This window comes from Caretta caretta, chromosome 27 (assembly GCF_965140235.1).
Source record: "Caretta caretta isolate rCarCar2 chromosome 27, rCarCar1.hap1, whole genome shotgun sequence".
In the NCBI taxonomy this organism is placed as follows: Eukaryota; Metazoa; Chordata; order Testudines; family Cheloniidae; genus Caretta; species Caretta caretta.
In genome coordinates, this window is record NC_134232.1 from 673,114 (window position 1) to 695,478 (window position 22,365).

Sequence of the window (22,365 nt, forward strand, 5' to 3'; positions counted from 1 at the left end):
AATGGGAGAGGGAGATGAAAATGAGGGAGCTGGAGGATCATGAAAAACAACGTCAACATGAGGAGAAACAACGTCAACATGAGCAGGAGGAGAAGGAGAAACAACGTCAACATGAGCAGGAGGAGAAGGAGAAACAACGTCAACATGAGCAGGAGGAGAAGGAGAGGGAGCGTCAGGAGAAGGAGAGGGAGCGTCAGGAGAAGGAGAGGGAACGTCAGGAGAAGGAGAAACAAAGACAGCATGAACTGGAGCTGGCCAGGCTGAGGAGCAGTGGGGCTCCGGCTGTGGTGAGTGAGGGGGGACCCAAGACTGCAAGGAACTTTGATAAGTGCTTCCTGGCCCAGCGGAAGGAGGGGGAGGACATAGATAGCTTCCTGACGGCCTTTGAGAATGCCTGTGAGCTGCACAGGGTTGACCCTGCAGACAGGCTCCAGTTTCTCACCCCCTTACTGGATCCCAAAGCCGTGGAGGTGTACAGCCGGATGACAGGGCCGGAGGCAGGGGACTATGAACTGTTCAAACAGGCCCTGCTCCGTGAGTTTGGGCTGACCCCCGAGATGTACCGGAGAAGGTTCCGGAGTCAGCGTAAAACGCCTGAGGTCACCTACCTACAACTGGCCAACCGGATGCAGGGGTATGCCCGCAAGTGGACAGCTGGGGCCCGAGCTAAAGAGGACCTGCTTGACCTAATTGTACTGGAGCAACTGTATGAACAGTGCCCTTCCGACCTGAGGCTGTGGTTGGTGGACAAAAAGCTCGAGAACCCCCAGCACGCAGGGCAGCTGGCCGACGAGTTTGTGAACAGTCGGTCAGGGGGTAGCCGGGAGGAGTCCCAAAAGAACAGGCCCCCCCCGATGCAGAGAGAGAGTCACCAGGGGGCCTCCCAGCGGGGAAATAGGGAGAACCCCCTCCCAAGGGGAACGCCTGGCGTCGGGCCCCTCCGACCTGCTCGAGGGGACCAACGTGACCTGAGCTGCTATCACTGTGGCCAGAGAGGCCACATACGGTCCCAGTGCCCTGGGCTCAGGGACAAACTGAGCAGACCCAACCTACCCAGGGTTAATTGGGTAGGGACCCAGCTGGACGAGGGGCAGACGACCCAGGAAAGGGGGCCTACCAGTTTACCACCTGCTCAGGAGGGAAGAGTACCCCAGGCCAGCTCCACCAGAGGGCTGGAGGCTCTGGACTCAGGGTGCTCAGTTTACAGGGTGGGCGCGGGGCTGTCCCTCCGGAGAGAGTGCCTTGTTCCCCTGGAGGTGGATGGGAGGAAGGTCAATGGATACTGGGATACGGGCGCGGAGGTGACGCTGGCCCGGCCCGAGGTGGTGGCCCCAGATCGGGTGGTGCCCAACACCTACCTGACCCTGACAGGGGTGGGCGGGACCCCATTTAAGGTGCCCGTGGCAAGGGTACACCTGAAATGGGGGGCCAAGGAGGGCCCCAAGGATGTGGGGGTACACCACCATTTGCCCACTGAAGTTTTGATGGGGGGAGACCTAGAGGACTGGCCAAGCAAGCCCCAGACCGCCCTGGTTGTGACCCGTAGCCAGAGCCGGCGAGGGCCACTGCTCCCTGACCTCGGGGAGGGTACCGCACCGGAGGCGCAGGACCCTACCCTGGTGGGAAGGGAGGGCCGAGGGGCACGGCTCAGAGAGGCTGAGGCCTCAGACCTGGCCACTGAGGGGGAACCGGTCCCCATCCCTTCCCCAGCCGCTGAGTTCCAGGCCGAGTTGAGGAAAGATCCCTCCTTGCGGAAGCTCAGGGACCTGGCCGACCTCGGTGTGGGACGGACCATGAGGAGAGGCTGCCAGGAGAGGTTCCTGTGGGAGAAGGGGTTCCTATACCGAGAATGGGCTCCCACAAGGGAAGTAGAGTCCTGTGGGATCAGGAGGCAGCTGGTGGTCCCCCAGAAGTATCGCCGCAAGCTCCTGTCCCTGGCCCATGACATCCCCCTCGCAGGGCACCAGGGAATCCGGCGCACCCGGCAGAGGTTGCTACAGAACTTTTACTGGCCCGGGGTCTTTACCACAGTCCGGCAGTATTGCCGATCCTGCGACCCCTGTCAGAGGGTGGGGAAGGCCCGGGACAAGGGGAAAGCGGCTTTGAGACCTTTGCCCATCATAGAGGAGCCTTTCCAGAAGGTGGCCATGGACATCGTGGGGCCTCTCAGCAAGACGACCCGGTCGGGGAAGAAATACATTCTGGTCGTGGTAGATTTTGCCACCCGCTACCCCGAGGCAGTGCCCTTAGCTTCCATTGAAGCAGACACCGTGGCCGATGCGCTCCTGACCATTTTCAGCCGAGTGGGGTTCCCCAAGGAAGTCTTGACAGACCAAGGCTCCAACTTCATGTCGGCCCTGCTCCGGTGCTTGTGGGAGAAATGTGGAGTCCAGGCCCTGCACCCCTCTTCCTGGGATCCACTGAGACTCTCAGCCAGCCAGTAAAACAGAAGGTTTATTGGACAACAGGAACACAGTCCACAACAGAGCTTGTGGGTACAACCAGGACCCCTCAATCACGTCCTTCTGGGGGAGCAGGGAGCTTAGACCCCAGCCCTGGGGTTCCCTGTGTTCCTCCCCCCAGCCTCCAAACTGCCAACTAAACTCACCCCGCAGGTTCCCTGCTGCAGCCTCTGTTCACATTCCTGGGCAGAGGTGTCACCTCCCCCTCCCCCTCCTGGCTCAGGTGACAGGCTCTCAGGTCTCCCATCCCCAGGGCACATTCCCAGGTCAACACTCCCCCCTCCCTGCTGAGTCACATCGTCACAGCAGGGCGCCGGGGCCGGCGGGTTTCGGGGAGCAGGGCGCCTGCGGGTTTCGGGGAGCAGGGCGCCGGGGCCGGCGGGTTACGGGGAGTAGGGCGCCGGCGGGTTACGGGGAGCAGGGCGCCGGCGGGTTTCGGGGAGCAGGGCGCCGGGGCCGGCGGGTTACGGGGAGCAGGGGGCCGGCGGGTTTCGGGGAGCAGGGCGCCGGGGCCGGCGGGTTTCGGGGAGCAGGGCGCCGGGGCCGGCGGGTTTCGGGGAGCAGGGCGCCGGGGCCGGCGGGTTACGGGGAGCAGGGGGCCGGCGGGTTTCGGGGAGCAGGGCGCCGGGGCCGGCGGGTTTCGGGGAGCAGGGCGCCGGGGCCGGCGGGTTTCGGGGAGCAGGGCGCCGGGGCCGGCGGGTTTCGGGGAGCAGGGCGCCGGCTCGGTTGGGCTCGGCTGTGTTCGGGGAGCACCCTGGGCTCTCTTCCCAGCTCTGCCGGCTGTCGCCCTGGGCCGGATCTTAAGCTGTTTGCAAAATCGGCAGCTGATCGTCAGCCCCCGCCCGAGGGAGCCGGACGCTGCAGCAGGGACCGGCCTCCAGGTCCGGCCCCGAGAGCGGCGTGAGAAGCCGCCAAGAGCCGGCAGCCCCAGGGCCGGCCCCCGCCCGGCTCCCCTCGGGAAACGCTCCTGGCCCCGCGCCGAGCCGCTCTCGGTCCGTCCCCGGGGCGCGCCGGGGCTTGTGTCTGCGGCACCGGGCTCGCCTCCGGCGGGGGGGCTCGGGGGGGCCTCGGACCTGGCGGGGGGGCTCGCGGGGGGGCACCCGGGGGGGGCTCGGACCTGGCGGGGGGGGTCATCCTGGGGGGGGCGGCCTCGGGCCTGGCGAGGGGGCTCTCGGGGGGGCACCCGGGGGGGGCTCGCGGGGGGCCTCGGACCTGGCGGGGGGGCTCGCGGGGGGGCACCCGGGGAGGGCTCAGGGGGGCCTCGGACCTGCGGGGGGGCTCGCGAGGGGGGCTCCCTGGGGCGGGGGGCTCGCGGGGGCGGCCTCGAGCCGGGCGGGGGGGGTCACCCTGGGGGGGGCTCGCGGGAGCGGGCTCGGCCTCGAGCCGGGCGGGGTGTGGGGCGCAGACCAGGCCGCAGGGGCAACCACGTGCGCGGACCCGCTGGGTCACGTGACTGGCTCGTCACATGACCTCCTGGGGCTTCCCGCGGGGCGCATTCCTCCGCGCGCTCCGCCGCCTTTGAGGGCAGCGCCCAATGGGAGCGAGGCAGGCCGCCCCCCGTGACCAATCCGGAGGAGTGGGCGGGGCCGGCGGCTGGAGCGGGGTCGCGGGGCCCGGGAGCTGCAGCCGGTCGGGAGCCGCCGGGTCGGTGCGCGCGGTGCAGCCTCAGGTGCGGGGCCGGGGGCGCTGCGGGGGGGTCCCCTTCGGCCTGGCTTTTCCGGGGGGGCTGGCGCGTGGGGCCCCGGGGGGAGCCCGGCTGGCAGCTGCCGGCCCCGGCCCCTTATTGTCCCGGCAGGGAGCCCCCTCCCCGCCCCAGCTGCAGCCCCCCGGGTTCCCCGCTGCGGGTAGGGGCTGCGGTCGGGTCGTGTCTCGGGTCGGTCTCGGGTCGGGTCGGGTCGTGTGTCGGGTCGTGTCTCGGGTCGTGGGTCATGTCGTGTCTCGGGTCGGGTCGTGTCTCGGGTCGTGGGTAGGGTCGTGTCTCGGGTCCGGTCGTGTCTCGGGTCGTGGGTAGGGTCGTGTCTCGGGTCCGGTCGTGTCTCGGGTCGTGTCTCGGGTCGGGTCCCTGGTGCAATGCGTGGTCGGCACGTGGCCCCTGCGCTGCGGGGCCCAGACCGGGCCCGGGGCTGGAGCTGTGGCGGGCGGTGCCGCTTGCACCAGTGCCCGGCGGGACCGGCTGCGCTGGGCGCGCTGGTCTGGCTGTAAGGGCTCCTGGGTGGCGTCGCCCCGCTGCCCACAGCCGGTGCCCAGCTGGGCCAGCACTTCGCAGCGCTTCCCCTGTGGCTAGCGTGGGAGGGGAAGGGCTCGGAGCCAGGGGCCCTGAGTTCTGTTCCTGGCTCTGGACCTGAGCTGCCCTGTACCTTGGCAGGCCAGGCTAGCTCTGTGTCTCAGTTTCCCCTTCTGTGGTGGTGGTGGGTGCTGCTCTTCCCAAGGTTGTGTGGCTTACTGGGTGGTGCTGCCCAGGCACGACTCCTGCTGGCGGCCTGTCGTCCCCTGGCTACCCAGGGCATGATTCATATCCCCGTGTGATGTGCGAGCGAGTGAGCAAAGAGACAGACTCATGTGACTAGCTCAGCCGTGCTGCCTGGATCCTGGTGCACCTGCCTGGCATCTCGTCTCCTAGGCAGGTGCTGGCTGCTGGAGATGACATAAGACCGGTGCTCCCCTAGCGGGCACGCTCTGCCAAAACTGGCCTCTCCCCGGCACCCTCCGCCTCGCTTATCTTGGGGCGGGTTTGACCATGGTGTTAGTATGTGGGATGGTGTGGGGCTGGCCCCCTCCGTGAGGGCCCATGGCCCAGCTGGGTCTCCACGGCCAAAGGGGGTTGGGTGTACAGCAGGCAAATGAGCGCATTAACCATTGCACTAGGAATCTAGGGCTTTCTACCTTGCCATGGCTTGGGGAGGGTGGTGCTGTCTCCTCCCACACCCAGGCTTCCCTTCGCTAGGTCCCAGTAAAATCCAGAGCCATGTCTCCATCAGGAGTTTAGGCAAGTGCAGGCAGCTCTCTCCTGGTACCGCCTCACCCACTGGGCAGTGAAGACTCCCCAAGTCCCTTCGCGGCTTGGTGGCTGTGCCCCGGCTCATTGGGCCCGTTATGCCCCTGGCGTGTGGATGAGCTGCCTTGGACTGGACCTGGAATGGCCCAGGCAGGTTGCTGCGAGGCCGAGCTGTATGACCAGCAGTTTCTGGACCGAGTGCCCGTGGGCTGGCACTGCTGTTCCGTTTTCTTGTCCCTGACGTGGGGACACCTCTGCTTTGGCATTGCCCTTCTGGGAAACAGCCCTACGTGCATCTCAAGCCCTCTGTGAGCAAAGCCCAGCCAACTAGTGTCTGCCTGGTGCCCAGTCGTCTGGTCCAGGTGACTCTACGGATGTGTCAAATTCTTTGCCTGGGGCGGGTTTCCCAGGACTGCTGCGGTTTAGATGCTGTGCCTTGGTCCTGCTGGGTGGGGGTGGGGCCCTCGCCCTCCCCTCTCCCTCTGCCCTAGTGCAATAGCTGTTTGCATCCCTGCCTTGGCTCCCATCTACACTACAGGAAGAGCAGTGTTGGGGAGACTCCGCTACAATATGGTCATCTTCCCCGGCCCCTGACCCAGCTAAAATGCATCCCCATGTTCGTGAGGTGGATGGGAGCTGATCAAGTGTCTAACCATCTCCCCAAACCGGGCTGCAGCCTGGGGTTCAGTGGGACAGATAGGTCCTGTCTACAGTACCAGGTGAAATAGTATTAATCATATCAGGGTGTGGCTGTACCCTCAATCAGCTCCCCTACATGGTAGCTTTTCCAGTGTAGTGGGCCCTGAAACGGTGGGGTGTGTTGAGGGACCCAGCTGTTTGCACCGCACTCTGCCACCCGTCTTTCTACTTTTGCTTCCCCATCTGGCTTGTCGTCCTCTGTCATGGGGTTTTGTTTCCTTCACAGCTGGTAGAAACTGGGTGCAAACTCAGCAATGTGAGTGAAGTAAGAGGAACTGGTGGAGGCAACCCCCAGCTCCAGTGCACTCGCTCGGATCTTTATTGCATGCTCGCCTGGCGCTCTGCATGAGCTGTAAACACCACGTGCTGCTTTCGCTGCAAATGCTGTTACAGGTCTCTCTGAGGGCAAGGGGCAGCTGGGGTGAGTGAGCGCTATGGGACACGCCTGAGGCTCCTTTGCACAATCTAGGAGGGCACATGGTGGCGGGCCCAGAATGCACATGAATCTAGGGGTGGGAAGCAGCAGTGGGGGAGGCAGGAAGGTCCTTTGCTTGCGTCTGTGCGTGATGTGCTCCCGGGAAGGCACTTCTGGACATGCTTGTGCTGAGAGGCGCGTAGCCCTCCACAGGTGGGGATTGAGCCCTACCCTGGGGAAGCATTGTCCCCTGGCAGATGGGGAAACTGAGACCTGGGGAGGGAGCTTGCCCCCGGTCACCCAGCAGGTCAGCGGTGCGCTGGCAATGGGAGACAGGTCCTGGCCTCCAACTCGGTGCAGGGATGGCTTCTTTCCAGCTAGAGCCATGGGAGCTGTGCTCCAGCGAGAGTCCCAAGGATTGCAAGGAGCTGAGGTTCAGCGCACGCCCTGTTCCCACTGTGGGGTTATGAACTGTGCCCAGAGCCAGACCCGCTTTGCTGCCCCTTACCAAGCCCTCGGGGGCTCAGAAGTGACTGGGAGCTCGTTTGGTCCCCAGCTCTGCCGCTGACTGGCTGCCTGAACTTAGTGCAATCGCAGCCCCTTTCAGTGCTTCGGTTTCTCCACGTGTACAATGGGGCTCCCCCTCCTACGGCTGGGCGCTGCAGTGTCTCAGCACAGCCTGGCTCGGGCGCGGGGGGTGAGAACTGCCGTGAAAGGCTGCTGAGCCGACAGGACTCGCGCTCTCGGGCTCGACGATAACATCGCTGATGAGCTTGGGGGAGTTGGTTAACCACACCGTCACCCAGAGGCTTGCACCCGGGCCGGGAGGCTGTCCCCGTGGTGGCTGCTCTCCCACAAGTGCTTATCACCCCTGTCTGGCTGTGACCTGCTTCTCCAGCCTGCTGACAGGAGCGCTGGGCCAGAGGCGGGGGGAGCCAGAACCAGACTCCCAGGGCTGGCTGGCAGGCAGGAGAAAGCGTGTGGGCAGGGGGGAAGCGAGAGCACGTGGGGGCCTGCTCTGGCCAGCAGGCGTCTGACTCCCTGCCGCTCTGGTACCTGGCGCAGAGCCCTCCCTGCCTGTGCCGGTCTGTCCCCCGGTTGTTGGCATGAAGCAGCCCTGGTGCTGGGCACAGGCTCTCCAGGCTGAGTTGGGTGCTGGGAGCTGAGGGTGCAGCGTTCCAGGGGCAGCTGGTAGGAGCAGAGGGGGACTTGTGGGGTGAGAGGCCCAGTGCCAGGGGTTGCTCTCTGGCGGGAGGAGGGGATCTGGCCCTCATTTGCCCCATGAGCAAACACTGAGCTGTCGACGCGGCTGCACTGTGGGGGGTGGCAGGACAGAACTGCCTCTGCCCAGGAACGACCCTCTGCCTAGCTGCTGGGGGCTGTAGTGCCCCGGCAGGCTGAGCCATGCCCCTTGGGCTGCAGCATGAGGTGAGGGCCGCGCGCTATCGGGGAGCCGCGGCTGAGGGTTGCGTCTCGTGGTTACAGTGCATGAGGCGAACGCGGCTAGAGGCGCATGCAGCTGCCGGGGCCTGGAGCCAGGTGGAGGGCGGGCACACGTCTCCATGCCCATGGGCAGGGGCCGGGTGAGACGCCTCCTCCCGCCCCCGATGGAGGCAAGCAAACCCTTATCCCACCGGCCCAGTGCCAGGGGTTGCTCTGCGGGGCCAGAGGAGAGCCTGTAGGGCCCTGTGCTTTGCTGGTGGGTGGGGCGGCTGGGAGCAGGATGGGACAAGGATTCCCTGGCTGCATGGAGTGAAACTCCCTGGGCTCTGGTGGGCTGGCGGGGGGGCGTGCTCTGGGCAGCGCAGGAGCTGTGGGACCATTGTCAGGCCAGGTCCAGCCAATGCTGGGGCTCTGGTTCCAGGATCAAGAGCACCGGGGAGCGGGGGAGATCGGGGAGATGAGTCGTGGCTCCAGCCCAGGCCTGCTCCCCACTATCCCGCCCCCCCCACCCGTCTCTGAGGGGCTTTCTGGGGCGGGTGGGATCTTCCCAAGGGGCTGAGCGACGCCTGCCCGACTGTTCAGGGCTTGTCTCTTGAATTTAGGCAGGTGGAGTTGTTCCTCGCCTGACCCAGTGGGCACTTGACGCTGCCTCCCATTGGGGGGCACCATGAACACAGGGCAGGGGGAGGCTGTGATTTCCCCCCCCCAGTTCTGTCCGGGAGACACCTGCACCGAGCAAATTGCAGCTGTCCCTCCCTGCCAGCAGGTGTGCGGGTGTGAGCGCTTCCCCGGACTGCAGTGGTGCTGCAGGACCTCCCCCGGCACGCTGCCCGCCCACAGCCCCTCTCAGCACCGCCCTGGCCTCAGTACAGACCCTGCCTGCCTGGCCGGCCTGCAGGTCCCTGCCGTGCGTACACGTGAGACCCATGGCTGAGTGGCAGTGGGCCCGGTTCACCCAGGTCGACTCCAGAGTCCCCTGCAGCAGCCAGGGAGCGTGAGTAGCCCCTTCCAGCCCGAACGTCCCGGAGCAGAAGGAATGAGCTGGCCGGGGTCATGGGCCTTGCCAGCTCACAGAAGGGCAGGAGAGGGCTGTCGGGCCAGAATAGGACTCCAGAGTCCTGGCTCTGTGTTCTAACCACTGGCCAACGCTGCTGGAGCTCAAAGGGGCTGTGAAGCCGGAGGGGGGGAGGACGGGCCAGACATGTCTCCGACAGGCCCAGCTGCTTCCCAAGCTGCTGTGCCCTGATACACGGCTTGCATTTCCGCCTCTCTGCTGCATCCGTGTTTCTGCTGGCCTGTGGCCAGATCCCCACTGGGGCCGCAGCGCTGGGGGAGGGGGCCAGGCTGGAGATCTGGGTGGAAGCTCTTATCAGCTTGGACTTTGTGCCGTGGGGCTGGTTTGGTCACTGATCCCCTCCCAGAGCTGGTTCCCAACAGCAAGGGGGCGGAGGCTGCATGCCAGGGCTAGCCCGCCAGCTGAACCCTGCATCGCGCCAGCGGCTCTGAGCAGCGTAAGGCGCCCGTGCAGCCTGCGGGGGCTTTCCCTGGGCGCGGTTGAGCACTGTGGGACGGGCACGAGGCAGTGTCACAAGGGGGGCAGCTGGTGGGTCCTAGCCGGAGGGGGGCGGGAGGGACCACACCTGAACCACAGCCCCCACCCCAGCACTGGGATCCGCTGGTCCGGCCAGGCGCAGCTGTGGGGTCACCGCCGCGGCCAGGGCCCTCACCTAGAAGCAGGCTGGTGCCAGAGAACAGCTCTCAGAGCGGGTGGGGGGCCCTGGCTGGGGAAGTGGCTTGCTGCATTAGCCGGAGGGGTGGGGCTGGGGCTGGTGTTGTGGCTGTTTTTGTGCAGTGGGGTCTCCTGGTTCAGGGGTGTGGGAAAAGGTAAGTACTTACCCCCATTTTACAGATGGGGAAACTGAGGCACAGAGGCAGGTGAATGATTCTGCTTGTCCCCGGCTGCACAGCACGTCGGGAGCAGAGCCAGGGACAGAACCAAGGAGTTCTGCTTCCCTACCCCTGGCTGCGTCTGGGGTCCTGCCTAGCCCCACAGCCAGCTGGCGGCTCAGGGTTAAAGCCAGGTGCCCCAGGAAACATGGTGGAGTGAGGCGTCTGAGCAGCTGTTGGCTGGTCCCTCGCAGGGTCTCTCCCCAAGGATGTGGTCGCTCGTGCCATTGTGGCTGGCGCTGTCTGGAGCAGTGACCTCCCTGCGGTGCCCCGATGGCCGGCTGTGCCAGGGGCTTGACGTCTGCTGCCGGGATCCCGGAGGGGATGGCTATGCCTGCTGCCCACCGTCTCTGGTGAGTGTCTGCGTCACATCCCTGGCGAGGGCTGGAGGGGTCGCTATGGACGGTGAAGGTCTCTCAGAGCCAGCCGCTCTGGCCTGCATGGAGTGAGCTCGCTGGGTCTCTGGCCAGTGCCCCAGCTGGCATGACGCTGCAGGGCCTGAGCTGCTCTCGTGGCTGGGGGTGTGGAGGGAGTCGCTCCTGGGGACGGGAGGAAGAGCCCGGGGTGGGGCGGGCGGGAGCATTGTCGTAACCCAGATCCCTAGCGGAAGCCTTGCAGAACCTGGCTGTGATTAACTGCCCTGCTTGCCTCATCTGCTGTCCCACCCCGCGCTGCCAGGAGTCTGTGGTTAACCCTCCTCCACCGGGTGCTGAGGCCCTTCCCTCATGGCGGGGGGGGGGGATCCAGTCCCTTTGTGCCCTCTGGAGCAGCCTGGGCCCACTGTCTGGGAGTGAACAGGACCCCCTGCCCTGAGCTCTGCGTGCTGGAGGGCAGACCCTGGTCTATACACCAGGGCAAAACCCCCCAGCCAAAAATGGGTAGAAACTGTCGAAACTCAGGGGTCTCCTGCCCTGTCGCAGGTGCCCCGGGCAGAGCTGGGCCCTCAACCGGGCCAGTTAAGGGGAAGGGATCTGCCCGCCAGCACCCTCCTGGTTGCGCTGGTGCCCGACGTGGAAAGCAGACATGTCTGTGCCGGGTGCCCTTCCCAGCCCAGGCTGTGAGCGCTTGCTGTACGTCTCCCCCGCTGAGAGCCCGGCACCCCTGGGGTGGGATCTGGGGGTGTTTGAGGGTCTGCCCAAGGCAGTTTAGTCTGGCTGCTCCCAAGCCATGACTCAGCCCCCCTGCTCTGACCAGGAGCCAGCGGGTGGTTTTGGGGGGCCATTGTGCTCCGGGCTCCCGGCACTGCATCCCTCTCACCCTCTGCCTCCTCCACCAGGGCTCCTCGCACTCCGTGCCTATGACCCAGGCCAGCAGCGTGGCCAAGCCTGCCGGGACCGTGTGCCCCGATGGTACCTGGTGCCCCGTGGAACACAGCTGCCTGCGCACGTCGGCCGGCTCCTTCAGCTGCTGCCCATTGTCAGAGGTAAGTGCCTTGCCCAGGGGGTGGGGGCCTCCGTGGGTTTGCTGTCCAGCTTGTTCTTGGGACATGAGCGGCCGTACCCACAGTCCCAGGGTGGGCTGCTGGGCTGGCCCATACTCCCCAGAGAGCTTCCTGGCCAGCTGCCAGGCTGGTTCAGACCCTGCCTGTAGGCAGGGTGTGGGGAGAGGGGTCTCCCCTGGGGATCATTGGAAATACCTTCCACCCAGGGCATAGTCACACTGTGGAACTCCCTGCTGCAGGGAGGCCAAGAAGGGATTGGCTGTTCCTGTGGGTCCATGGGACACTCCGAGTTGTCACCGTTGCCGCTAGCGCGGACGGGAGCTCAGACCTCCTCCTTCGGGGCTTCAGCCTGACTCAGATTAGGATGAGGCCTTCCGGGCTGGCTGGGGAGGGGGAGCAGATTATACTACATCTGCTACTGTGGGGCTTCTTGGTTCACCTGGGGCTGGCCCCTGCGGAAGACAGGACATGGGGCTGGGTGACCCATGGTGCCTATGTGGGAGTAGAGGGCATGGGGGCGGTACAGTGCCGGGAGTTACCGGCTGCAGAATGGATTGTAGGGCATGGCTCTGGCTCTCCCTGGTCCTGAAAACTCCTGCTTGGCCATAGGCTGGGTGTTTTCCTTTACCTCCCCCCGTCCGTAGCCCAGGGGGGCAGTGTTTGTTCTGGCCTGGGGGAAGCAGCATATTCTCCGGTGCTTAGAACTGGGGGTCTCAGGATTCCTGGGTTCTGTTCCCCATTCTCTTCCACTGAGTTCTGTCTCCTCACTGTGCCTCAGTTTCCCCATCTGTGTGTGTGTGGGGGGGAAATGTTGGGGTCAAGGGGTCGGAGCTGCTTGGTGCTGGTGTCCATCTGCCTCGGGTGCATTCCCGTGGCCCATGTGGCTGCTCCCAGCCACTGTCCCCTGTCCCAGGTTCAGGGTGCTGGGATATGCTGCAGCAGCCCCTCCCCTCTGCCCCGTGGCTGTCTGGGCCGCCCAGAGCCATCTCCTCTGTCTCTCCTCAGGCCGTCGCCTGCGCCGACAGGCATCGCTGCTGCCCCCGGGGGTCCCACTGCAGTGCCGACGGCAAATCCTGCTTTGTGTTCCCAGGTATGGGGTCGGGGGGGACCGGCGTGACCTCCGGGTGTCCGGGGCCCCAGCGTCCGAGTGTGGCTGCTGCATGACACAAGGGGACCCTGTTGGCACTTCCAGCCTCTGCCTCTGGCCCCGGGTCTGGTGCCGACCGGGCTCTGCCCGATGCCAGGGGCTCTGCCCAATGCCAGGAGCTTTGCCCAGTGCCCAGCGGCTCATGGCCATGTGGCGTGGCCGCCCTGGTGTGGGAGGGTTTGGCTTCTAGTCCTCCAGCTGTTGGATTGTGGGGGGCAGGGTCTATAGCAGGGGCGTTCCCATCGCACTGGGGGCAGGGGCTGGTGATTCCCCTACCCGGGCCCCAGTGGGTCTTGGACTCCCCTGGGGAGGGCCCTGGAGCAAGAGACTCCAGCTGGCACCTTCTGGTGGGCTGGTGGATCTGCTTGCTTGCCCAGGTGGTGCCTGCCGAGTGGCCTCTGCCTGTGGGCGAGGGGCTGAGGGCAGGGCTGCCCTGGCTTCTCCCTGCTGAGTGCCAGGCGCTGGTCACGCTCTTGGCAGGTCTCCCGGCCGCTGATGCTGTCCAGTGCCCTGATGGCGAATCAGAGTGTCCCAATGAGTCCACCTGCTGCATGATGCCCACTGGCTCCTGGGGGTGCTGCCCCATGCCACAGGTACCGGGTGGCAGGAAGAGGGCTCTGGGGGTGTGTGCAGGGAGCTCAGGGCTGGGATATAGGGAACGTTGAGGAGATGGGCTGGGATGCAGGGGGCTGTGGGTCGGCTTGGGGGCAAAGCTGGGGTACAGGGGGCCGTGGGTGGGTGGGTGGGTGTCAGGGCTGGGATATGAGGGGCCGTGGGTTGACTGGGGGGACAGGGGTCAGGCCAGGATACACAGGGCTCAGGGGGACGTGGGGCGGCAGGGGTGGGATACAGGAGGCTGTGAGTCAGCTGGGGGAGCAGGGTGGGTCTGGGACACCAGGGGGGCAGGGGTGGGGCTGGGATACAGGGGGCTCTGGGTTGGCAGGGGGCGGGACTGGGATAGAGGGTTCTGTGGGTCAGCTGTGGAGGCAGGGGTGGGGCTGGGATACAGGGGGCCTGGGCTGACAGGGGTGTGGGGCTGGGATGCAGGGGGCCGTGGGTTGGCAGGTGGCAGGGCTTGGATACAGGGGGCTATGGGCTGGTATGGGGGGCAGGCTGGTATACGGGGGGGCTGTGGGTCGGTGGGGGGGCAGGGCTGGTATACAGGGGGCCATGGGTCACGGTTGGTTCTGGGGCAGCTGTGCCAAGCCAGGGCGAGGCGCTGGTGTGAGAGGTGCTGGGGGTCGACCTGGGTGCCGTGTGGTCGAGGTGGGGGGCCAGGGAGGGAGCTGGCGGGGTTGCTGGCTCCCTCTCTGCTCTGCCACGTCCCGTGTCTCTGGCAGGCCGCGTGCTGCGTGGACAAGGTGCACTGCTGCCCCCATGCCACCACCTGCGACCTGGAACATGCCCGCTGCCTCTCAGCTGCCGGCGAGCAGCCCCTGGGCAGCAAGGTGCCGGCCCGGAAGCGTGCGCCATGGCAGGGAGTGCCAGGTATGGCACGGCCAGGGGGTGGGGAGCGGTCCCACGGGCTGCTCGGCCCCACGTGTGGGGGTCCTGGGGCGCAGGCTGGGGGGGCGGGGCTCACTGTGCAATGTGGTGCCCTCTGTGTCGGGCCCACACCCTGGCTGGAGGAGTGAGCTAGCCCCTTGCCTAGGGGGCGCTGTGCTACAGAGGCTTCCCCTGCCCCGCATCGTCATGGAAGACACTCGTTACAGGGCTGCTCGGGCAGCAGAGACAGCCCTGGGATCCTGGGGGCGAGGTGGGGGTGTGTCGTACACCCAGGGTCTGCTTCCCTTCCTGTGCGCTGTTAAACAGCAAGCAGGCTGCCCCCAGAGGTGGCTGCATTGCAGTGGTGGGTGTGTACATTCAGTAGGACACCCCCTCAGCTTCTCTGGGAAGAGGAGTTGGATACAGGGGTCACAGGCTGTCCCCAGAGCCAGGTTGAGAGCTCACCTCATGGGGAGGCACAGCCCCCATGGTAGGAGGTGCCCCCAAGCCTGCTCCTGGGGCCCTGCCTGCAGCCGGGGCAGAGGCCTGTGGGGTGGCAGGTGCTGTCAGGGCCCTGGTGGGGCAGCTGGGGGGGTGGGGGAGGGCTTGGTTGGTCTGTGCCCCCCTGACCTTGCTTCCCCTGCCCTCCCCAGCCTCATTTATCATGATCACCTGCCCCGACCACCAGTCAGCGTGTCCGGATGGCACTGCCTGCTGCCAGCTGCCCACCAGCCAGTACGGCTGCTGCCCACTGCAGAATGTGAGTGAGGATGGGGCGGGCAGGGCAGGACGTGGGTTACGAGTTACCCCTCCTGGGGTATTCTGTGAGCTGCCTGTTCCCTCTGCCCCTCCTCCTGGTGTCCTAGGGCAACCAGGAGCCTCCCATGACTTGGGATGTCTGTGCCCCACTGCGCCAGCCCCTTTCGGATTGACGCCTGCCCCATGGCACAGAAGTGCTGCAGAGTCCGGTCTGGCATCCTGCGCCCCTGGGCAGGTGAAACCCGGCCCCCGTTACAACGCGGCCCAGGGGATGGTGATGCGCCAGGCCTGTGGAGAGGAGAGAGCCCGGCCTGGGGGAGGGGAGTGGGCTGGGGGGGCACCCCTGGGTGGGCATCACGCTGCACAGAACAGGGCATCTGGCAGTCTGTGTCATGTCTTAGCGTGCGGCCGGCCAGGCTCTGCTCCTGCTGGTCTCCTGCCTTGGACTGGCACCAGCGATCTGCCCACACAGCCGCCGCCTCTGGTATCTGCCCCAGACTGATGCCAGTGCTGAGCCTCGGGGGCCAGGTTCACGCCGTGCTAGGCAGGCAGGTTCCCTCAGGCCTGCTCTGGGCATGTCCCAGCTCCTAAGGGCCCCTCTCAGAAGTTCGTTGTTGGGCTACGTCCCCTAGCTGGTCCCCCCAGCAGTGACTGCATTGCAGGGCTGCTGGGGGCTGGGTGTGCCCAGAGAAGACGCTGTAGAAATGGCTGGGGCCTAGGGGGCCCTGCCAGCCAAGTTCCTGCCTGAGGGAGGGGCTGGCGGCTACCTTGGAGCTGAGCCCCTGGGGGACATCCCCCACCGCACCAGTGGTTGGCTGCCCTGGAGCTGGATTTGCCTGCCCCGGGGCCCTGGCCATACAGTGGGTCTAACCGGGCATGGGTTCTTCCCCGGCACTCCAGGCCGTCTGCTGCAGCGATCGCCTGCACTGCTGCCCCCCCGGGGGGTCCCCAGCGGTGGATGGCGGTGGTGGGGCTGGGGGTCGGGGCTGGGGGGGGGGCATCCCAGCAGTAGATGGCGGTGGTGGGGCTGGGGGTCGGGGCTGGGGGGGGCGGGGGCCAGCAGTGGATGGCAGTGGTGGGGCTGTGTGTCGGGTTGGGGGGGGCCCCCAGCCGTGGATAGCGGTGGTGGGGCTGGGGGTCGGGGCTGCGGGGGGGGGCAGCAGTGGATAGGCTGGGGGTCGGGGCTGGGGGTGTCCAGCAGAGTAAGTGGGGGGTGAATGTTGTCGTCACACATGCTGAGTCTCCTCCCCCCGCCCAGGCCGTGTGCTGCCAGGACCACGTCCATTGCTGCCCCAAGGGGTACACCTGCGACCCGGCGGGGGGCAGCTGCCACCCGCCCGCCGCCCCCGTCCCCTGGCTGGAGAAAACCCCGGCGCGGGTGCGAGCGCCCTCTGCTGGCCGAGTGCAGTGCGACGAGCAGACCAGCTGTCCTGAGGGCAGCACCTGCTGCAGGCTGGCCACCGGGGACTGGGGCTGCTGCCCCCTGGAGGAGGTGGGTCGGAGCGCAGGCTACAGGACACGGTTGGCGCTGAGGGATGCCCAGCAGAGGAGGGGAATGGTGGGGCTGCGGGTCGGGTTTGGGGGGGGGTCCCCAGCGGTGGATGGGGGCTGCGGGTCGGGTTTGGGGGGGGTCCCCAGCAGTGGATGGCAGTGGTGGGGCTGTGTGTCGGGTTGGGGGGGGCCCCCAGCCGTGGATAGCGGTGGTAGGGCTGGGGGTCGGGGCTGTGGGGGGGGGGCCAGCAGTGGATGGCGGTGGTGGGGCTGGGGGTCGGGGCTGGGGGGGGGTCCCCAGCGGTGGATGGGGGCTGCGGGTCGGGTTTGGGGGGGGTCCCCAGTGGTGGATGGCGGTGGTGGGGCTGTGTGTCGGGTTGGGGGGGGCCCCCAGCCGTGGATAGCGGTGGTAGGGCTGGGGGTCGGGGCTGTGGGGGGGGGGCCAGCAGTGGATGGCAGTGGTGGGGCTGCGGGTCAGGGCTGGGGGGCCCCCAGTGGAGATGGCTAGTGGTGGGGCTGGGGGTCGGGGCTGGGGGGGGGGCAGCAGTGGATGGCGGTGGTGGGGGTCGGGGCTGGGGGTGTCCAGCAGAGTAAGTGGGGGGTGGATGTTGTCGTCACACATGCTGAGTCTCCTCCCCCCGCCCAGGCCGTGTGCTGCCAGGACCACGTCCATTGCTGCCCCAAGGGGTACACCTGCGACCCGGCGGGGGGCAGCTGCCACCCGCCCGCCGCCCCCGTCCCCTGGCTGGAGAAAACCCCGGCGCGGGTGCGAGCGCCCTCTGCTGGCCGAGACGTGCGGTGCGACGAGCAGACCAGCTGTCCTGAGGGCAGCACCTGCTGCAGGCTGGCCACCGGGGACTGGGGCTGCTGCCCCCTGGAGGAGGTGGGTCGGAGCGCAGGCTACAGGACACGGTTGGCACTGAGGGGTGACCAGCAGAGGAGGGGAATGGTGGGGCTGCGGGTCGGGTTTGGGGGGGGTCCCCAGCGGTGGATGGGGGCTGCGGGTCGGGTTTGGGCGGGGGTCCCCAGTGGTGGATGGGGGTGGTGGGGCTGCGGGTCGGGGCTGGGGGGCCCCCAGTGGAGATGGCTAGTGGTGGGGCTGGGACTTGGGGGGGGGGGGGGCCCAGCAGTGGATGGGGGTGGTGTGGCTGCAGGTTTGGTTTGGGGAGCGGCCCCCAGCGGTGGATGGCGGTGGTGGGGCTGGGGGGGGCAGCAGTGGATGGCGGTGGTGGGGCTGGGGGTCGGGGCTGGGGGGGGGGGGGCAGCAGTGGATGGCGGTGGTGGGGCTGGGGGTCGGGGCTGGGGGGGGGGCAGCAGTGGATGGCGGTGGTGGGGCTGGGGGTCGGGGCTGGGGGGGGCGGGGGCCAGCAGTGGATGGCAGTGGTGGGGCTGTGTGTCGGGTTGGGGGGGGCCCCCAGCCGTGGATAGCGGTGGTAGGGCTGGGGGTCGGGGCTGTGGGGGGGGGGCCAGCAGTGGATAGCGGTGGTGGGGCTGGGGGTCGGGGCTGGGGGTGTCCAGCAGAGTAAGTGGGGGGTGAATGTTGTCGTCACACATGCTGAGTCTCCTCCCCCCGCCCAGGCCGTGTGCTGCCAGGACCACGTCCATTGCTGCCCCAAGGGGTACACCTGCGACCCGGCGGGGGGCAGCTGCCACCCGCCCGCCGCCCCCGTCCCCTGGCTGGAGAAAACCCCGGCGCGGGTGCGAGCGCCCTCTGCTGGCCGAGACGTGCGGTGCGACGAGCAGACCAGCTGTCCTGAGGGCAGCACCTGCTGCAGGCTGGCCACCGGGGACTGGGGCTGCTGCCCCCTGGAGGAGGTGGGTCGGAGCGCAGGCTACAGGACACGGTTGGCGCTGAGGGATGCCCAGCAGAGGAGGGGAATGGTGGGGCTGCGGGTCGGGTTTGGGGGGGGGTCCCCAGCGGTGGATGGGGGCTGCGGGTCGGGTTTGGGGGGGGTCCCCAGCGGTGGATGGCAGTGGTGGGGCTGTGTGTCGGGTTGGGGGGGGCCCCCAGCCGTGGATAGCGGTGGTAGGGCTGGGGGTCGGGGCTGTGGGGGGGGGGCCAGCAGTGGATGGCAGTGGTGGGGCTGCGGGTCAGGGCTGGGGGGCCCCCAGTGGAGATGGCTAGTGGTGGGGCTGGGGGTCGGGGCTGGGGGGGGGGGGCAGCAGTGGATGGCGGTGGTGGGGGTCGGGGCTGGGGGTGTCCAGCAGAGTAAGTGGGGGGTGGATGTTGTCGTCACACATGCTGAGTCTCCTCCCCCCGCCCAGGCCGTGTGCTGCCAGGACCACGTCCATTGCTGCCCCAAGGGGTACACCTGCGACCCGGCGGGGGGCAGCTGCCACCCGCCCGCTGCCCCCGTCCCCTGGCTGGAGAAAACCCCGGCGCGGGTGCGAGCGCCCTCTGCTGGCCGAGACGTGCGGTGCGACGAGCAGACCAGCTGTCCTGAGGGCAGCACCTGCTGCAGGCTGGCCACCGGGGACTGGGGCTGCTGCCCCTTGCCGGAGGTGCGTAGCGGAGGGAGGTTGTCCCTGGCAGCGCTGCCCTTAGCTTAGGTCTTGGAGCAGTGCTTCTCAGACTGTGGGTCGGGAACCAGTTTCAATGGGGTTGCCAGGGCTGGCTTCGACTTTCTGGGGCCATGGGCCTGAGCTAAAGCCTGAGGGTGGTAGGGCTCAGGTTACAGGCCCCCTCCCTGGGGCTGCAGCCCTTGAGCTTCCACCCCCTGTCCCGCCCAGCGGAGGAGGGGAGTGGTGGGGCTGCGAGTTGGCGTTGTGGGGGGCCCCCAGCGGAGGAGGCGAGTGGTGGGGCTGCGGGTTGGGGGGCCCCCAGCGGAGGAGGGGAGTGGTGGGCCTGTGGGTTGGGGTTGGGGGGGCAGGCACACTGCGGGAGGGGATGGGGGGCGCCCAATGGAGGAGTTGGAAGGGCAGATGCGTGTTGTGGTCACGCGCGCTGTCTCTTTCCCCCGCCCAGGCCGTGTGCTGCCAGGACCACGTCCATTGCTGCCCCAAGGGACACACGTGCGACCCGGTGGGGGGCAGCTGCCAGCAGGCCCTGCTCTCTGTGCCCTGGGCACCCAAGGCTCCAGCACACGTTCCTGGCGCCGCCCAGAGCAGAGGTGTGAAGTGCAACCAGACAGTCAGCTGCGAGGACGGGCAGACCTGCTGCAAGAGCGAGACGGGCACCTGGGCCTGCTGCCATCTGCCGAATGTGAGGGCAGGGCGGGGGGCTGTGCCCATCTCCTGGGCGTGCAGGCGCACGGCCCACCCCTGCCACTAGGTGTCCCTGCCAGGCTTCTTCAGTGCCAAGGGGTGCCGGGGGCAAGGTGAGGCCCTGGCTCCTCACAGCCATGTTTGTGCCTTGCGGCTGCGCTGTGCCCCACCTCGCCCCTTGGCCTGAAGAAGGATGTCTTCAGGGCTTAGAGAAGGTGTGAGCCAGGACTCCTGGGTTCTCTTCCTGGCTCTGGGAAGGGAGTGGGGTCCGGTGGGTTAGAGCAATGGTTTTCAAACTGGGTCATGACCCAGAAGTGGGTCATGGAATGTCGGGCATTGGGTCATGGCGGCTCTGGTCAGCACCGCTGGCCGGGCCGTTAACAGTCCCACTGGTGATGCTGCCCGGCTAAGGCAGGCTAGTGCCTACCTGTTGACACCACGCTGCACCCCCAAGTGGCCAGCAGCAGGTCCGGCTCCTAGGCGGGGGGGCCACGGGGCTCCACCTGCTGCCCCTCCCCCAAGCAGCGGCTGCGCACGGCCAATGGGAGCTGGGGGAGGGCAGTGCCTGTGGGCGAGAGCTGCATGGAGCTGCTTGCGCGCCTCCGCCTAGGAGCCGACCGGCTGCTGGCCGCTCCCGGGGCGCAGCGCGGTGCCAGGAGAGGCAGGAAGCCTCTGAGCTCCCCCAAAGCCCTCACCCCTGCACCCCAACCCTCTGAGTCCCTCCCAAACCCCTCATCCCTAGTTCTGGTGGGTCACGGGCATCAACAATTTTCTTCAACTGGGTCACCAGAAACAAAGTTGGAAACCCTCTGGGTTAGTCTGTGTGTGGGGAGGGCAGTGGGGTCTGGTGGGTTAGAGTGGCGGTGGGAGGGGTCAGGAGCCAGGACGCCTGGGTTCTGCCCTGGGTGACGCCCTGTGAGCCCTGCCAGGCTGCTCTGTCTCTGCTCGGTGCTGGCTGACCGCTCTCTCCCCAGGCTGTGTGCTGTGAGGATCACCAGCACTGCTGCCCAGGGGGCTACACCTGCAACCTGGCCACGCAGAGCTGTGAGAAGCAGCAGGCTGGGCGGGTGCTGCCCGGGGCCCTGAGCCTCGTCGCCTCCCTGCTGCCCGCCAGCCCGGAGCCCAGCAACCAGGTGACCTGCGACGCCCAGCACTACTGCCGCACCCGCCAGACCTGCTGCAAGGCTGCCTCGGGCACCTGGGCTTGCTGCCCCTACTTCATGGTGAGCGACGGGCGGGGGCTGGATGCCCGCCCCAGGGCAGCACAGAGCCCTGCCTCTCACGCCTCCAACATCCGCCCAGCCCCTCCCGCCGGCTGCCTGCTCAGACCCTGGACCTCAGCCCCTCCCAGCTGCTGGCCCCCACCTGTCTGCCTGCTGAGGCCTCGGCCCCCAGCGACCAGGGCTGGAGGTCGTTCTATGGGCCAGGCCCCTAGCAGGGGAACCGGGGGAGGTTGGGGACTCTGTGACCTGCCCCCTCTGCAGGGCAGCTGCTCCCTCTCCGGGGGACCCCTCTGTGCTCCAGCCCGGCTGCCCCCAGCAGACAGTAACATGCCTCATCTCTCCACAGGGCTCGTGCTGCCCCGACCAACGCCACTGCTGTCCCTGGGGCTACCGATGCTCCAGGTCGAGCCTCGACTGCAAGCGGCGCTGGCCTCCACGCTGGGACGCCGGTGCCCCCTGGCTGCTGTGAGGTGCCTGTGGGGGCACCCCTGTGCCCACACTGAGGGGGGAGTGGGGATTGCTCTGGCCCCTCAGTCTGTCTGTCTGACTTCCAGCCTCGGGGGCCTTTTCTCTGGCTGCCCCAGGGCACACAGGCCCCATGCTCTGCAGGACCTGTCCCACCCAGCCCCCTGGGGCTAAGCACATGGGAGAGCACCCCCGCCACGGGAGTCTAACCCTGGACACAGCGGTCTGGGCACATGCAGCTTCGTCCTCTGCTCCCAGTGCTGCTTTCCTGCTGGGAGCTTGGAAGGTTAAGGCTCCCACCCCACTCCAGGCTCTTCTCCTTCTGTGGGGGCCTTGAGGCTGGGCCGGGCCAGGCCAGGCCCTCCTCCCCCACTGTTGGGAGCTAGGGGCTGCAGTAGGGCCTGGGAACCTGGGTTGAAGAGCAAGGTGGCTGGGCTGCTTTGCTTTCTACAGCCCCCCTTGGCATCTGTGTCTCCCCCCATTTCTCCCTGGCACTCGGGCCCCTCCCTGGGTCCTGTTGTGCTGGCTGTGAAAGCCGGGGCTGGGAAGGCTGGAAGGTGGGCACTGCAGTCTGGCTCCTGGCACTCTCCTACCCCAGTCCCTGAATGTGCGTTGCCCTGAGCTCGTGCCTGCACTGTGTCTGCTGGGCACCAGGGATGGGCATGCCCTTTTTCTAGCCCCCCAGTGCCAGGAGTCTCTGCTGCCTGCCCAGCCCCTGCCCCCCTCACAGCTGCCCCGAGAGCCCAGGGCCAGACTGGCACCATGCCCTCTGGTCACCAGCTCCCTTGCCTCTAAGAGTGCCCCACCTGTGGCTGGGGCCTGTGCCAGGAACAGGGGCCCAGTGCCTGGTGCCATTAGGGTTGAAGTGGCTGGAAGAGAGTGAGAACCAATAAAGGGTGTGGAGGACGGTGCTGGTGTCAATCCTGTCTCCTTCCCTCTGCAAAACTTCCCCCAGCCAAGGGGACTGTGCCACCAGCGTGCACATCTCCCCGCTCACCCCAGCCTGGACTCCAGGGCCCAGCCTTGTCCTCCCTTCTCTTCCCTGTAACACAGCTGGCCTCCAGTGCTGTCCCTCCTGGCATGCAGCTGTGGCCCATCCAGCCCAGGGGGGAGCGCCAGTCCCCACTGCTGCAGTGTGGCAGGATGGGGGCCTTGGTCCAGCAGGGGTGCTGTAATGGCCCAGCTGGGC

At 67.1% G+C, this 22,365-nt stretch overlaps 1 protein-coding gene across 2 annotated transcripts; it reads left to right on the forward strand.

The window, feature by feature from the left end:
• Positions 1–4,024: 4,024 nt before the first annotated feature.
• Positions 4,025–22,087, forward strand: GRN (granulin precursor). Of its 2 annotated transcripts, none has more exons than XM_075123682.1 (14): positions 4,025–4,131; positions 10,156–10,314; positions 11,238–11,384; positions 12,408–12,492; positions 13,030–13,142; positions 13,890–14,037; positions 14,688–14,794; positions 16,052–16,285; positions 16,931–17,167; positions 17,863–18,099; positions 18,550–18,786; positions 19,250–19,486; positions 20,463–20,711; positions 21,058–22,087. In XM_075123682.1, exons 2-14 carry the CDS (start codon positions 10,171–10,173, stop codon positions 21,178–21,180), a joined length of 2,298 nt encoding a protein of 765 aa, XP_074979783.1. In that variant the 5' UTR covers positions 4,025–4,131; positions 10,156–10,170; the 3' UTR covers positions 21,181–22,087. The 2 variants fall into 2 exon arrangements, with proteins under 2 accessions (XP_074979783.1, XP_074979784.1); XM_075123683.1 differs by lacking the exon at positions 4,025–4,131 and adding an exon at positions 9,505–9,525.
• The last annotated feature ends 278 nt before the right edge of the window (positions 22,088–22,365 follow it).